The sequence below is a fragment of the Macrosteles quadrilineatus genome, unplaced genomic scaffold (genome assembly GCF_028750875.1).
Source record: "Macrosteles quadrilineatus isolate MER2022 unplaced genomic scaffold, UCM_ALF_1.0 Scaffold_2__2_contigs__length_208266976, whole genome shotgun sequence".
NCBI classification, from domain to species: domain Eukaryota; kingdom Metazoa; phylum Arthropoda; class Insecta; order Hemiptera; family Cicadellidae; genus Macrosteles; species Macrosteles quadrilineatus.
Window position 1 is genome coordinate 132,725,369 of NW_026542595.1, and position 16,073 is coordinate 132,741,441.

At 34.3% G+C, this 16,073-nt stretch overlaps 1 protein-coding gene across 1 annotated transcript in view; it reads left to right on the forward strand.

Moving 5' to 3' along the window:
- Nucleotides 1-874: 874 nt before the first annotated feature.
- Nucleotides 875-16,073, forward strand: part of LOC128986600 (uncharacterized) — a 29,307-nt gene continuing 14,108 nt past the window's right edge. The window contains exons 1-2 of the mRNA XM_054407046.1: nucleotides 875-993; nucleotides 11,101-11,136. Of these exons, the coding sequence (XP_054263021.1) occupies nucleotides 940-993; nucleotides 11,101-11,136 (90 nt within the window). The 5' untranslated portion in view covers nucleotides 875-939. The remainder of the gene's footprint in view (nucleotides 994-11,100; nucleotides 11,137-16,073) is intronic.

Below are 16,073 nucleotides of genomic sequence, written 5' to 3' on the forward strand. Positions count from 1 at the left end.
ATACGGACATAAAACAAATCGGTGTGGTCATACAGGTAAATAATGCACTGCATGACCCCAGTGTTTCTTTTTGAGCCTGACTATTTACGTGAGAGGCTTTCTCGTCGGGATGAAGTTTCCCAGCGACACGTCATGGTGGGAAGCTTCACCAACTAAGAGTCCTTAGAGCTTGGGAGGAAGAGATTTTCATACTTTGGACCTCCAATGTACTGGTGGCCTAGAAGTTATTGCATCAAAACAACTAAGAAAAGGTTTTAGTTCATACATTTAATAAAGAAAAAGATTAGAGATATGGTAAAAATGTAGAAATATAAAGCTATAACTGCCCAAAATGTAAAAATAGGTTTTTGATTAGTTTAATGACAAAAGCTGTTCTGAAAGCAGGTGTTACAGAAAAACGTGTTAATAAAGACTATTTGATTTGTGTATTTATTTAAGGCTCGGTGTGTTCAAGGGGTAGGTCAAGGTTTGCTTTATCAATCACCTAACTTATTGTGTAGTGTGATTGTGAAGTAAACCTTTAGGCAACACAACAAAATAAAATCCGAAAAGTACCAATTTTACTACGGTTTAATTGCCATAATCATGTTTCTTAAACTAAAAACCCACGAAATCCATGTTGAATATTCTCACCTAGAATATTAACAATCTTAATATTTCATAAAGATAGTTAAACAAGGAAACTCTTCAAAGAAATATAGGGAAAAAATTACAGCCTTTACAATCTGTTCAAATAAATATATCAACTATGAAAAAAAGGGGGAGGAAGGGCGGTAAAAATAACTCGTTTACGCTTAGCAGTTGGTTTTTGTAGCTCTGTTGGTATTTGACAAACTCGAGAACGCGGACATATGTTTTACCGTACTACGTAAATACGCGCACCGTGACAGCCAACTAACTACACGTAACCACTTTGACGACAGCTCTGCAGCCGCGAACATGGCCGATTTCAGCATGTTCTTCGACCGACACATGTTTTGGAATAGACTATTTGTGAGTAAACATTCTTTATGGTTTAAATTTATTTCTATTAGCTTATGTAGTATGTATATCGACTTACGTTGTGACAGTTATAACCGATTGGGGAAGGAATTAATGTGCTGCTTGTATCACCCTCTGTCGGCAATTAATTTTACCGAATTTGTAGACTTTTCCTCTAATTGTTATAGAAAGAAAACCTTAGGTAATAAATTTATAATTATTTCACCATTTTGTTCACAGTAAAATTGTCGACATAAAAGTGGTAATTAGACCGTCATAGTGTAAAAAAACAAAAAACTAAAATTATAAAGATTATAAAAATAAACATTTTAAAACCAATTTTTTGAAAGTAAACTAGATTTACAAATGCCGAGATTAATCTAGACACCAAATGTTACTACTATTAAAAAGTTCAATCGATTCCCTACGTATGAAAATCACAAGTTGTGTACTTATATATTAGTAAAACATAGAATTATAGGAGAATTATAAGAATATATAGAATTATATAAATTATATTATAGAATTATAGTATATTAGTAAATACCCCCGCCGCAGCAAACCTGCCGTCTAAGCGAATTTCCATTTGTCCGAATTGATTTTCAATTGATCTATTTAAATAACATTATTAGGTTTAACGAGTACCTAGGTTTGCTGCTACAAGGAAACTAATAAAGTAGTGTGTTTTTAGTAAAATATTGATAGCTTACTATAAAATAAATAAATTTGCCAACTTTGATCAAAATATATCCATAAACAAGCAAACTACAACATTTTACAATTTTCTCCATAAGAATAACATGGGAATTTTAAATTTACCATTTTTTTAGTTTTCTCCGTAACCAATAACCGTACAAAAACACTTTGATATACTGAATTGTTTGTTTTTTTAAGCTCTTTAAGAAGGTTTAGAGAAAAATTGGGAAATTTTGTGTTTTGAGGGTAAAAAGTGAGAAAAACCCATTTTTACCCCATAAAACCCCCCATAAAACCCTGTTCCCATGGTCCGATCATGCTGGATCGCGAACTCATTCAAGTTTATCCCGCCTTACACCTTCAAACCAAGTTTCATCAAAATCGGATAAAAATTACTCAAGTTATCGTGTTCACGGACACATATATATATATATAAATCTATATATATACCTATATATATATATATATATATATATATATATATATATATACATATATAAAAATTTGAACGAATGGTGTTTTTGGCCTCTGGGGACATTAAAATGAAAAAGTAAATCGGTCCCGGGCCTAAGTCTTACCATGAGACCTACGGTAATAGCTACTTCCCTATAGGGAAATTCGCTAAAACATAGAAAAACAATTGTTTGTTTACCTTACCGCAGCTTATTTTTTGTGATATCTGGTTTCCATGGCAACACGACATTGTTTGTTATTCGCAAAAAAATGAGTAAATACACAAAACAATAAGCAAGATATTTATAAACATAATAACAGTAAGAAGAAACAAAAAGGGTGGGAAATTAGAATAATAAAATACGAGCGGCACTCGTAAGTTGGCCTCCGGGCCTGCAGCGGCCGTATAGTACGAGTAACGCTCGTAGGTCGGCACCAAACTTCACTTCGAGCACTGGATCATAAGTTCACTGCATCATAAATTATATGAATTCAAATTTCCAAAGTGTTTGGGGAGGTATATTTTTTGACAGTTTAAGAAAATTCGATAAACAATTGTAAATTTTTATTAAAATGTTTCACTCAACGCCTAGCTATGGTAATTTGGACATTAACACTAATGTACCCCAAACAAGCTTTCACACTAATGAACCAATCATACTTTTCGATGTTTTAACAAATTTCGGTCTTCAACAGGTGACAAACGTACACGTTCCCAATAAAAGCCTGCCGATAATCCCACTTATGCGCTAAAACTAGTCACTGAGAGAAATATGAGCATAATCATTAAAAGGTATCGACCTTATTAATTTTTTTTTGTAATCTAGAGTTTATAAACGTACATGGTAAAGCACTGGGCCAAAAGAGTTAGCTTGGAACTGTACCTTTGAGTAGTCGTTTAATATTGTCTTTAAATATGGCAAATTGATTTATAGTCCTACCATATTGTAGAATCTAAAACTGGGTTTGGTGCACTGATATCCACAAAATGCGTCTCTCTCATCTTCTGATAAATTAACAAAATTGAATCTGAGTCTAGAATCGACATCGCTTGCAATCGAACAATCATCTGTCAAATTCGAAGGAAGACATTATAATCACTTCACTACCCCAATCTTGGTTATAATAAGTGGTGAAGAATAGCTATCAAATAATATTTTAATTTTGAAGGCAAATTACGATATTGGACTTAAGAGTTGGTCAAACCTCCACTTACAACTGTGCGGTATATGGGAGTACAAGAAATATCCTTACTCCTCAGTCAGTTTTGGTTTGTAACTCAGGAGTTCACCCTGTCTGAGACAGAGTAAAATTTTGAGAAGCCCATCTTAAAAACAGTGGATGTATAAGTGGAATTTGGCAAGAAGGTGAATTGCATCGAGTTGGCATTTAATATATTTTTTCGTATTCTTAAAGTTTTTTTACTTCAAAAATGAATTTTTTTTGGTCCTAAATGTCATAAAACATGATCAAAAGTGACCCGTCTTAATCCCTAAAATAGTCCATGCAGTTCAAACACAAACATGTTAGATCAATATCAAAATAGTAATAACAATAGGAGTTAAATCATTTAACAAAGCTCAATCAAAATAAATGGTATAGTAACATGCTAATCATCTTCAGTTGACCCACAAAAATGAATGAAAAAACTGTTTATTATTTGCCACAACGAAATTGAAATCTGCAAATTGTCTTTACCAAAGTCGTCTAAACCACCTTGGTACAAAATGTAGATTTTCTTTCCCTTGACCTGCCAGGACCTTCTGCCCTACAAACCCAGCTCCACTAACCTTCTATCAAATATTGATCCACAAATTGGCGTAGACAAGTGGCATATTCTGTGGCAGGTGTGCCATACGCTTCGACCACACCAGATGGACTCACCCCAAAACAACCCCTGTTACCCCCCCCCCTGGCACCATGGGGTAACTCGTTATTCATCTGATGCTCATTGACTCACCACTGGTTGTGTATTAACAGGCCCCAATCCAACTCTATTGTAGCAGTCGCTTTTTGAATCAAAACGAGATAGAATTTGTAGCAGTTGTCTTTGTGGGCAAGGGTGGTAGGGTCAGGTGGCGTCGAAGGGGTGTAAAAATAGAGTGGAGGTTTATTTAGTGGGTTAAACTACGACTGTGTACTGCTAAAATATTGCGTGATGAAATAGGATCGTGATTGAAGTTGATAAAACTTCTTTTAGTTAACTCTTTCAAGCACAGTGTTACATTTATGTAACGGACTTTTTGACTTCTTTGCTGCAGGGTGTTACATCTTTGTAACGCGAGACATTTTATTTTTTGTAAACGAGACCAGTAGCGCTATGCATCTGGAAACTTTAAATGTTAGTACTATGGACCTTTGCTCGGTGGCAGCACCATCCATTTGTTTACATTCTGACAAATAACTCCTAGAAAACAGCTGTTCCTGGTGAAAGACTCGTGCCCAAGATCCCGTCTTTATTTTTATGCAAATGAAAGATATGTTGTTATTGCTTATATAATTCATATGCTGTTTTGTAATGTACTGTTATAATAGCGTCCTTTATAATAGTTCAGAGTCATAAAATCAGTAAACTAGAATGTATTTTGATTTTTCAAAGTGCGTTACTCAAATGTAACACCATGCAGCTCAGCGTTCCAAATGTATCTATCCATAAATAATAAATTAACTATAAAATCTTTCAGAAACTTAATTTTAATTGCGTTTATGTATTTTTATAAATAATATGAAATTATAAATAGGGTTTCTCATATTTTTGGCTCGATATTGATAGTTTTTTCTTATGTAATTACAATTTAATATAAAGTTTGGGCATATTGGAATTTTTTTTTATTGAAACCCGCCTTTAAATTAATTTTTATATTACTTAAATATAAATTGGCCTTTATATTACTTTGTTTTGGCTAAGTAACTTTTACATTTTATAATTTTTTTACATTTATCAGTGTGTGATTTTTTTGCTACATTATTTATTCAGGTCTCCATATGATGTTGTAATGCTTTATATTGAATATGTGTAAAATATATACTTTCTTATATTGTAATTTGCATTTGTATTTATGATATCCCCAAAGAAAAGCTCTAAATTGATTTTTAATATTTAGGGGATTCAATAAAATATGTTCCATTTGCTGCACGGTGTTACATATGTGTAACTCTGATAAAAAAAAATTCTAATGCAGTTTTATATAACCTTATAAACTTAGTATGGTTCTAAACACAAATTATAAATTATTTACAAACATTTCAACAACAACAAAATTCCGTGCAGGTTGGGGTCACCTGACACCTGTATTTTCCGTGCTGAAAAGAGTAAAAAAAATGGTTTTTTTCTTGATTGATGCTTTCTAATTGATCCGATGTATACGAAGAGTGGAAATATAAAACATAACAAAGTCACAAAACGCATCCACTTATATTCAATGTTTACATTTTTTAAACTAAAAGAGTTTTCAAAACAATGTTCTTGGTTAGTTTAGTTTGGTATATCCTGCACTTTAAAATATGGACTGAGTCTGTTCTAGGACCATGTCCTCTTCAGCCTTCAAAACTATTAAGCTTAAGCTTGATTTCATAATTCATTTACCACTTGCTTTGCTCTCATTGTTGTCTTAAACTGCATTGACACCATGTTGTATTGGATTCCCAATTAATTATATGGAGTTACCAAACCACAAATACATATGGACCTAATAATCGACCAAGGATTGTAACGAGGACTTCTTATTGACAAACGATGTTTATAACAACATTTCTCACTTTGCTAAAATAATTCATTTTTTAGGCCAGACACTTAATTATGCTCTACGTGTATAACTATTGCCGGCTGGTTTTAAAGAATTAAATACACTTTTCAACCAACTTAACTCTACCAAATTTACTGTACACGTTTGGTCAAGTTAGAGGAGGTTAACATCAAATAACATTAACAGGTCCATAAAGTTTTTAAAAGTACCTGCATATTTTATACGATGTGAACCTATATTACCTTAACTTACCACCAGGCCTAACAAGTCCAATCAAATTAATTTAATAGCTGCGTAAAAATCGCCATGTAAAAGATGTACGAGGGTTATCATACATTTAATTATCATAGGTCCGATCAAACTACATTCCTACCCAATAGCTGAACTAAAATATCCACATATTTCGGAAAACAGAATAATTCACTCAGCTCTGATTATGTTTATGAAATACACCACAAATACGAAGAAGAATTTTTACACAACGATATAAAAAATCTAAAAATAATAAATGCACAGGGCAGCTTCGATGACTCAGTTTTGGAGAGGCCACTTCACCCCCACAATGGTACTGATGATGCCCCGATTGAAGAGCCCCCCCCCACTGCGGGGCCTTTCTCAATTAATCCCCAATGTTCGCCATATGTGTGCCCAAAAACAGGTGCTCTTTGGTCGTGCTCTTTAAACAGAGGTTCGATCCGATCCGCTACTCCGTTTAAAAGATTCATATCCCGGGGGAAGATCGGTCTCCAGAGGCGATTTCTGGAGGGCGGAATCGTCAATATAGACATGGATCTCTGGGGTGATTCAAAAGTGATTAAACCATGATTAGTAGAATATGCTTCTGGAATACTTCTCTGTTAGTACCTTGGAGGTTTTTTTTTTAACGTCGGTTCGTTAGAAATTCTTCATACTTGATTTTGCACTTATATCGTCCTCCACACACTAAATAGCTTCAATAATAAATGTTTGTTTTGATGATTTTTACATTGTTATTTCCATCACATTATTTTACACAAAGGAAATTATCATTATTATTTTTTTTATAGTAAGGTCTATACAATAAGTAGTAGAGTTAGAGTGTAGGTTTGTTTTTACATTACATAGCATAAGAGTCTATGTGGACGGGCAAATGCAAGGTTAAAAGAGGCCGCCAACCTCTTAAAAAAAGGTCTTATCTCAATTAGTGTTTGTCTAAGTGTCTGAAAGCTATGAAAATGATGAACAAAAACTACTTCCAGAAAAATATATGACTGTTCAAAATTAATATATTAATCTGGTTCCTGTATTAATTAAACTACTGAAAGTGTTCTTTATTTTTTAAACAGGGCGAAACATATTTTAAATAAAATAACTATTTTTGGGAAATAAATTTTTGGATAATATTAGGCAAATTTACGTTTTACTCTAAAAGTTATCCATTCCTTTACCAATCAACTGTATAGAGAATGATTTGTCCTACAAACTGTAACTGAAGTGCTTACGACTTTAGTTGTTTACGGCTTGGCGATAGTTGGTGTTAAACATTTGTTCAACCTTTCAACATCTATTTCTCCTAACTACAATGCGTGTAATCAAGTTATTCACAAATTCATTCTATTTTAATATAAATTTATGAGTTGAAAACTATTGTTTATGTAAGTACAACTTCTGCTAGCATTGGCAGAGTAGCTTGTATAAGTAGTTTGAGAGTGGTACACCTTTAGAGGGATGTCTAAGCATCGTATACAGTAAGCTACTGAATTACTGTAAACTGCAAACCAAACTTTACAGGGGCGCATTCCAAACTTAGTACAAATTTATACTATCTGCTTTTCTGGCTGAAAGTATGTGTGTGTTCCGTCTTAATAATGGTTTATGGTATGTCCAGAAACCGAATAAAACGGCTTCTAGCACGTCTGTTTAAATGTCTGTTGCCTTAGCACGGTGTTTAAGGTTATAACTAATATAACCTTTTAAATTTTAAAATCTCCCATTATCATCCGAGCTAGTTCAAATAAATCCGAATACAGCGAGTTTATAGATATTTAAATTAGTAGAAGATTTATTTTACAACTTGAACTTTGTCACAGTCTATAAATTCGCAAGACGCATCCCCTAGAATATGCGGCAGCTCCACAAAGCTGGCCAAGAACATTATCATAACTCAGGAGGTTGAGTCATAAAATATCAAACTACAAAGAATCTTGCCTTCCGCTCCCAGCTCGTATTGTTTCTTTGCCCTTAATGCTTTCAAAGGAAGCTTACTTTCAAAATTTCTTTTGTTTTTACAGTCGGAATTCTCATGAAAGAACTCGTAATAAGCTGCAAGGCGTGGGTATTCGTTACCTCGTAGTTTTAGGAGAATAAAGTATCTTACGGAACTGTAAGGAGTTGCTGAGAGAAAAACATAGTTTGTAAGCGTTATTTGAATAGTCTTTGCAGAATCATTTAGAAAACCCATGATAATACAGAATGCGATGGAAATTTTTTCCCGAAATTGATAGTTTTGGTGGTTGAAGGCGTAATTTATTTGGATTAAAAAATGTATGCATAGCTTGGCAATCTATATGACTGAATTCGTATTGTGGGAAGTAACTATAATTTCTGTTAAAATATTATAAAGTCCTATAGTACACACCCAGTAATCAAAGGCCCTACATTAATAGTGGACATGACTTATGATAAATATTAAAAGACATTACTGTATCTAAATCACTGAACTACAGAAATATTTTAATGAGCAGGTCCATCGATGAAATTGTAAATAGTCAAGCTGTACAAAATAGGTGTTATATTAGGCAATTTGTGAACAACCTAATGATATACTCTTCAACCACAACATCAATGTAAACAAGTGAATATTGATTTCTGATATATCCAGATTTATAAAATACTGCAACAATATTAAAATCGTAGTCATTTCAGAGTCTATCAATTTTTTGCAACGTGTGAACATGAGATCCAGTGTTTATTCAATGTGATTTGCAAAATTTGATTAAAAACCACTTGAAGCAAGCCTAAAGACTGTGTCACGAAAATTGTTTCAAACGTCTTAAAATCAGTATTTTTGCAAGTCACACACACTTTACTTCGTTTCCTAATGCCTCGGCAAACCCTCTTGTTCACAAAAATTGATTTCAGCGTAACCCCTTTTCCATCGTAACCTAATTCGAAATTAAACACAAATCAGTTCCCCCTGCAAATTCCAAATCATCCATCAAGGCCTCAACATTGCAAGCTCAAGTGAGTGGCGGATTTTGAAATTGAGATTTAACCGTCTGAGGGAAGAACTGCGAATCACGTCATTTATCGCAATCATTCCCGACGGGTACGGCGATTGATTGATTTAAATATCGCTGAGGAATTGATCGCTGATTTCCGGTAATCACAACCAATACGATCGGAAATCGCGAGTTGTAACAGTATCTCAATGATTTGATGTGCAATAAATGTTTATTGAGGGATCGAGAGTCGTTTCAATGGTTACAGGGAGTACTGCAGTTTTAAATTTACTCTAATTATTTGCTGTTCGTTCTTATTACCTTAAAAGCTTATTTACTTCGTGATGTAATTCGCAATGAATTGGCTTAAAAACCTGAAGAAAACCAATGTGAATTTATAATATTTATAAGAATTTATAATATCAACGCAAAAGTGTTCTATATTAGTCACTAACCTCTTAATCACGTTAATCCGGAAGGGAAACTAAAAATACTATTTCGGTTTTGTCCCCATCAAATTCGCTTTTTGAATGATAAACTAAGAGTGAAAATAGAACAATCGTAGTAGTTCAATCAACCGTGTACCTTCTGAGTAACCTGGATATAACTGACCATATTGATGGAAGTCTACTTCAATTACCAACGTCAATATTTAGATTCATATTTTATGTCCACTATGTAAAAAATATATCAATTTAAGTCGTGCTGATCAAACTGTTCACACTTTTAGGTGAATTGGTAACTCCATTGACAGGTCCTACAGCACCGAACGCGTTTTTGAATGTCCTTATACAGAAAGAATATGATCCATTCCGTACAGGATTTGTTTGGTCGTTGGTGCTATTGGGTTAGTTTTATAAGTTTTGTACTACGAGAATGGCGCGTCTTTATCTAGTGGCTTTATGTAGCTGTCCAGGATTTTAAATCAGTTTATCGGTCTTGTGGCAAGTGATTAACAATATTATTTTATTACAGAGGATTTAAAATCTTACATCACCAAAACATTTCGACAGTATGGCACTAAATGGTGTGATTCAGTTCAATGAGATTCGATGATGTACCTTATCAAAAGCATTATAATCCGACGGTGTGTGATTTTATGTACGCTATGATAATTATATTACGTCTCTGGTTTGGTTTGGGTTTGTTTAGTACCAAGCTTAACTACTAGAGCTTCTAATAGTTTTCTGTTTTTTATCCGTTACTGTAACTTCTTCGTTTGCTCGATATTATACTGACAATATACACGGACATGGTGTATTAATGGATAAATAGACGCCAAAACATTTCGTATTTTTTTTTAAATTTTTGTTTTATGAAGTTATGAATCAAAATCCATCTTTTAACTCATCTAGTTCCAACATATGGTTGAGCTAACGATGTCTCAATGGTATTCGCAACAATTATTATATGATACATTCCCCATTGACGTGTATAGTTAATTTACGTGGTCGAAATTACAATGTTCAACACCTGTTAAAATACAATACCATCTGGAGTGATTATTGCTATGGCCTAATTGAACTATGTTTTCAATGAAAAAATGTTATAGTCGTGCGTCATAAGAACTTCTATTACAGTTACTGTGTGCAGCACTACACAATTTGTTTGATAAAATAATCTATAAAATTTCTAAGTTTGTATAAAATGTCGTAACATTATGATACCAAACTATTTGATTCTGAAATTAGACTCTTCGTCCTATTGTAAAATGTTAGGCATGTTTTATATGGATTCCTAGGCTAACTAACTTTGAGTGTTTTTTTGTCAAGTTTGTATTTTTTTCTCGTACTGAGCAAAATGTTACAATGTGCCCAAAATACATCTAAAATAGGATTTATCATGTCTATAAGTAATATATAAGGGAATATTTTTATCCATGTAAATTCAAGGTGTAAATTGGATGTAGCCGATGGTGAGAGCTCTTTGAAGTAGCTTTTCTCTGTGCAGTTTGTAAATAATATCGTATACTTAAAATATTTTGAAAGTGAAACATATTAACGATTACTATTTGTTTTTTCCAGGGCTCTTCACTACAGCGAGTTTTTCCCAGCAGCCCAGTAAGTATCTGCTAGGTTCTTATCTAATATTGATAATCACAAGTAACTCAACCAGTTGAAGTGTTCCTTTCCTTAAAGAATTCACCTGACTTTATTTAATGTCCATGCATTCCGACGACCCAAAGCACACTTTCTTCCGCTGTTCACAATGGGACATGCACCACCGAGAGGCCACTCAACATCTTGGAATGCTGTCGGTCAAATCGATTTGTGAGACCTCGCTGGAGGGTGAGGACAACTGAGACTACTGGTTACACTTAGTCCGGAATATCCTTCAAGTGAAAAAAGAATTATCTAGAATGGCTAGACACGGTGTAAGCCCTTCGGGCGTAGGCTAACTTGGCCTAGTTCTGATGAAGAGTTCCCAGGCTAGTGTCCGAATAGTAGAGGAGGTTTTTAGTGGGTAGTCTCTGGGTCTAGCCACCTGTGTCCGTAAATGCATTTTCCCATCTCTCCCTGAAAACCCACACCCCTAACACAAAACATAAAATCTACCATGTGTCATATCACACCATATTTCATACTTCAACCTAATCCTCGACCTATTCTTTACACTCCCAAACACCTCGCCGATTAAAGCACCATCTAATCCCTTAAGCTTCGAACAATTAACCGGCATCCATAACCATTACACTGACTAGAAGCAAATCCCGGTTTAAAGCACATTGAATACGAACGCGGCATATGTTGGAGTGGGCCATATTGCCGTAGTGCATGATAAGCCTAGCACAAAGAGTGCCAAATGCACATGTGTTGCCCACCATATCCAATTATTGCCACCCCTCCCCCCCCAGGACGCACCCCCGATGCTTCTGCGGCGAAGGAAATCAAGGTTAGCGCAGTCGGTGGAAACGCCGATTTGTGGTTCTTAATTTGATTACTGTTGCGGTGAAGAGTGTCTCAGGGTTTTTTGGGGGTAATCGGATTTGCCTTTTGGAAATTGTTTAAAATTATAATGTTTAAATTTTTTGGTTTTGATCTCCTAAATTTACATTCTATAACACTGGCAGAGCTCGGAGCCTTTTTTTACATTACTTCATGCTATACGTGTAGTGGAATCTTACTACTGCTAAAGGAATTGGTGTTTGCTGGGATTTGAACTAGAGACTTTAGGGACTGAAGTCACGTTCTCTACCACTACACCAGATCGCTCCCGTAACTCACATGAGCATATTGGTTAACCTTGCTATTAAACTAGTATTGAGTCGTATACATTTAACAAGCCTCCAAATCAAAACTACATTACTGTACTTACAAAATATTAAACCACACATAAAAATAACTTTTAAGATCAAAGTGAATATGCTTATGATGAAAAAACGTCTATGATGTTGTCTTTGGGCCAATACAGTTGAAACTTAATATTGCCGTAAGAATACTTTCATTTAGATTTTCTAGCTTGGATAAGTCTCAAAATACTACTGCATTAAAATGTTGATATTGATGAATACATGTTAAAATTTAACATTTTACGCTGCCACACATTTGATTTAATACCTTAAAACAATCAACCATGCAGTTCTTTGTACATTTAGCACCAAGTATTTATGTGCTGGATACATTTGATTATTTAAATTATGTAACGCTTTATGATCAGTGGGTTCGAATGACTGACATTTTATATATATTCGACATCAAAACCTTCGCAAATTGGGTTTTACTTATTAGTGAAAAATAAATGTTTTGTTGTGTCTTGAGGTATGAATAAAAAGTTGAACTCTCTTTATCAGTTTTTCCACAAATTAGTCAATAATACGTTAAAATGTCTCACTGTACTAATGAAAACTTATCAAATCTCACACATTTGATAGATCTCGTCCATGTAATGAGTGGTTTTTTGTAGTACTAAAATCCGGTAGAATTATTATTTGTGATGATTTGGACTCGTAAGAAACCAAAATATGCTGATGACGGTTATTGATAAAACCAAGGCAAATGGGCCAGCACATGTTGACTAAGACTGGAATATTTGATTCACTTGATTTATTCCATGTTTTTCAGCCAGACGGTATAAACAGCGCTCCAAGTTTGTCGATTTCCTATTCAATCTCTGATTTTGATTATTGACGACTTCATCAAGATTGGAATAATGTTTTGCGTTTCAACATGCTATTTTTGAACGAGAATCACTCTTAGCTGGGGTTGGTGAATTAATCATTAAGTTTTTCAACTTGCGAATCGTGGTTTATTAGTCAGGAGTTGGATCAAAATACGCATTTGTCGATGCTGAATGGAATATATATGTATTTTTGAAAAGGCAAATGTATAATAATAGTATGTTGATGAATAGCTTTACGGTAAAAGCTTAGGCTATAATTTAGCAAGAATCTAACGACATCCCAAATTCCATGGTTTACTAATTCCTGTGTAGGTAATGTAAAATTTTCAGCCAGGTTATTAGGAGCAAAGCTCAGAATGGACCAAAAACATCCAAACATGTTTGTCTCCCATCTTTATCTAATGTTAAACTAGGGATTGTGGTTTTTAAAAACTTTAAGTTTTCCAGTATGCTCAAAACCCTTGTGACCTATAATATACTGCCCAAGACATTTGGATCATCGAGTGATTACAATAATAACCTAAAGTTCCGATTTGATGGTTCCAACGCTAGTTTATTTCTTTTTTTTAGCTCGTAACATGATGATCTATTATGTTAACACTAATATGTATAACTTATAACTGTAAGAGGTATTTTACATCATTTTAAGGGTTTTCATCAGCAGTACTTGGGTTGTTTTACTGCGTCATCCTTCCTATTCGATCTTTTACCTAAGCGATCATTAGTAGTTAATTACTTACGTAAATAAACTAATTAATTATAATGAACTCACATATTGTTTGGTGATCTCGTACTCATCAGCTTTAACTGTAAGTTCATATTTTCTACACATTTCACGAATGTTCTTCAGTGAATCGAGTAGATTAGCTTTTTTGGTCACATTCTGTAGATTCGTGGTCTTCAGGTGTTGACCATTTCAATAAAAAGAAGAGATTTCATTCAGCAACGTTTCGGCTTCGATAATTCAATGTAGAGTATTATTTTCATGATGTCTTCATTCTTGCACAGTTGAGTACTTCACGAATACATCAACTTTGCAAGATATTTCTTTACAATTTTTAACAGGGTCGTGATCAAAGCAGGTAGCGACAATTATCATTTAGAGACAATTTATTTGTGATTTTGTTGGGATTTGAACCCAGGACCTCACGGACCAAATCCTGCGCCTACCACTAGACCCCCCCCCCAAACCTTCAAGCTCTAACAGTCAAGACAACCAACATATTATTCCCTACTTAACCTATGGTCATGTCCACGTCACTTCTCGCCACATGTTCCAGTCATGACAGATGTGCACTTGCTCCACCACAATGCTAGTTTATTTATCAAACGCCCCGTGGGGGGGGGGGGGGGTTGAGGGGGGGTACTAGGGTGCGCGCCCTTGTCCCCTTAACGTTCGCCACCAGTTTTAATCCATTTAAAACTCACATTATTTATACACGTCAGCTCTGCGCTTATTATTGCACGACATTTAACTCTTTCAGCGTTTCCTGGTTTGAGACTAAGTCCACCTGTTGAGTCTAAACCCTTTTCGTTGGATTTAACACGGTTTTATCTTAAACCCCATTTTCACTTCAATTAGGCTTTCCGCGGTGTTTTCCTTTAGTTGAAACTCTTTTGTCTTCGGTTCAACAGTTTGAACTATTCCAGCCTGGATTGCATGGTTTACGATTATTATAAATTTAATTATGTTTAAATAGAATTGCGAGGAGCTATTTACCTTGAATTATGTTCATGTTTATGTCATATCATGTAACAGTTTCATCCAATTCTAAAGTCTGCAACTTACTACCTACATTTTACTTCATTTTTTAAGGGACTAAACATTTTTGAGGGAAAGCGGTTCTTCAAATAAACTATGGAAAACCACTAGTTAACCGATTGATTATTAAAGAACATTTTAATGAATTGAATTTGGAATGACTGTTTTTAGTCGATACTTAGACTTCTGATTTTCAGCAAGATAATCTCTGCAAAATTGTGCTTTAGTGACCACTACATTTCTTGTACATAAACATACATAAAAATTATTGCCTTCAACCGATTTATAAATATGACAAATCTTTTAGAAAGATGGTTTATTCACGGCTTAACGCTTTAATCAAGTAAAATAGTCGATGAATTATGTTTTTTTTATATTTTAATTTGGGAACTATACATTCAAAATTCTACATCAAAGCTTTATCCAGCTTAAAACATTAATTCACCTACCACAAGCAAAATGAGCTGCTATAAAAAATGTTTTATTTATGTGCTTCAGACTTTTTACAGTGTAAAACCAAAAATTCAACTTATTGTGATTTATAGAATCCTACATGTATCAAACAACATAGTATGTAAACTTAACGATATACAAACGTTGGAATAGGTGGTGTTGGGGAGCAAGCTGGTCTAGTGGTTAGAGGACTTCGGTCCCTAAGGTCCGGGTTCTAATCCCACCAAATCACCAATGGTTTTTATCGAAGTGTTGCCGCAACTCCCTAGGACTAACCTGAACTAATGTGGAAACAACCCCGGGCTCGTGCCTAGCGTCAGGAAAAGAAATTAGCGTGGTAAAAGGGGGATCTTTCGAGTATGTTCTCTTTAAGCTCATCCATTCAGATGAGATGTCTTCTTCAGTATACTTAGGCAACGCTACAATATATCAGGTATTTTATATTATATAGTCTGCTACAATTTATTTTCATTTACATTTCTTATTTAATTTGTTGCCAAATTAAATAAAATGTCTCCTTCCTCCGTTTGAGAGTGAATATTAGGTCCATAGGCTGATTGTATTAACGATATATTTGAATAAAACAAATCACAATATACGTACACATATTATGAGAACATTGTAATAAAAATTATGAACTGATTCTTAGTGTCTAAGTTATTA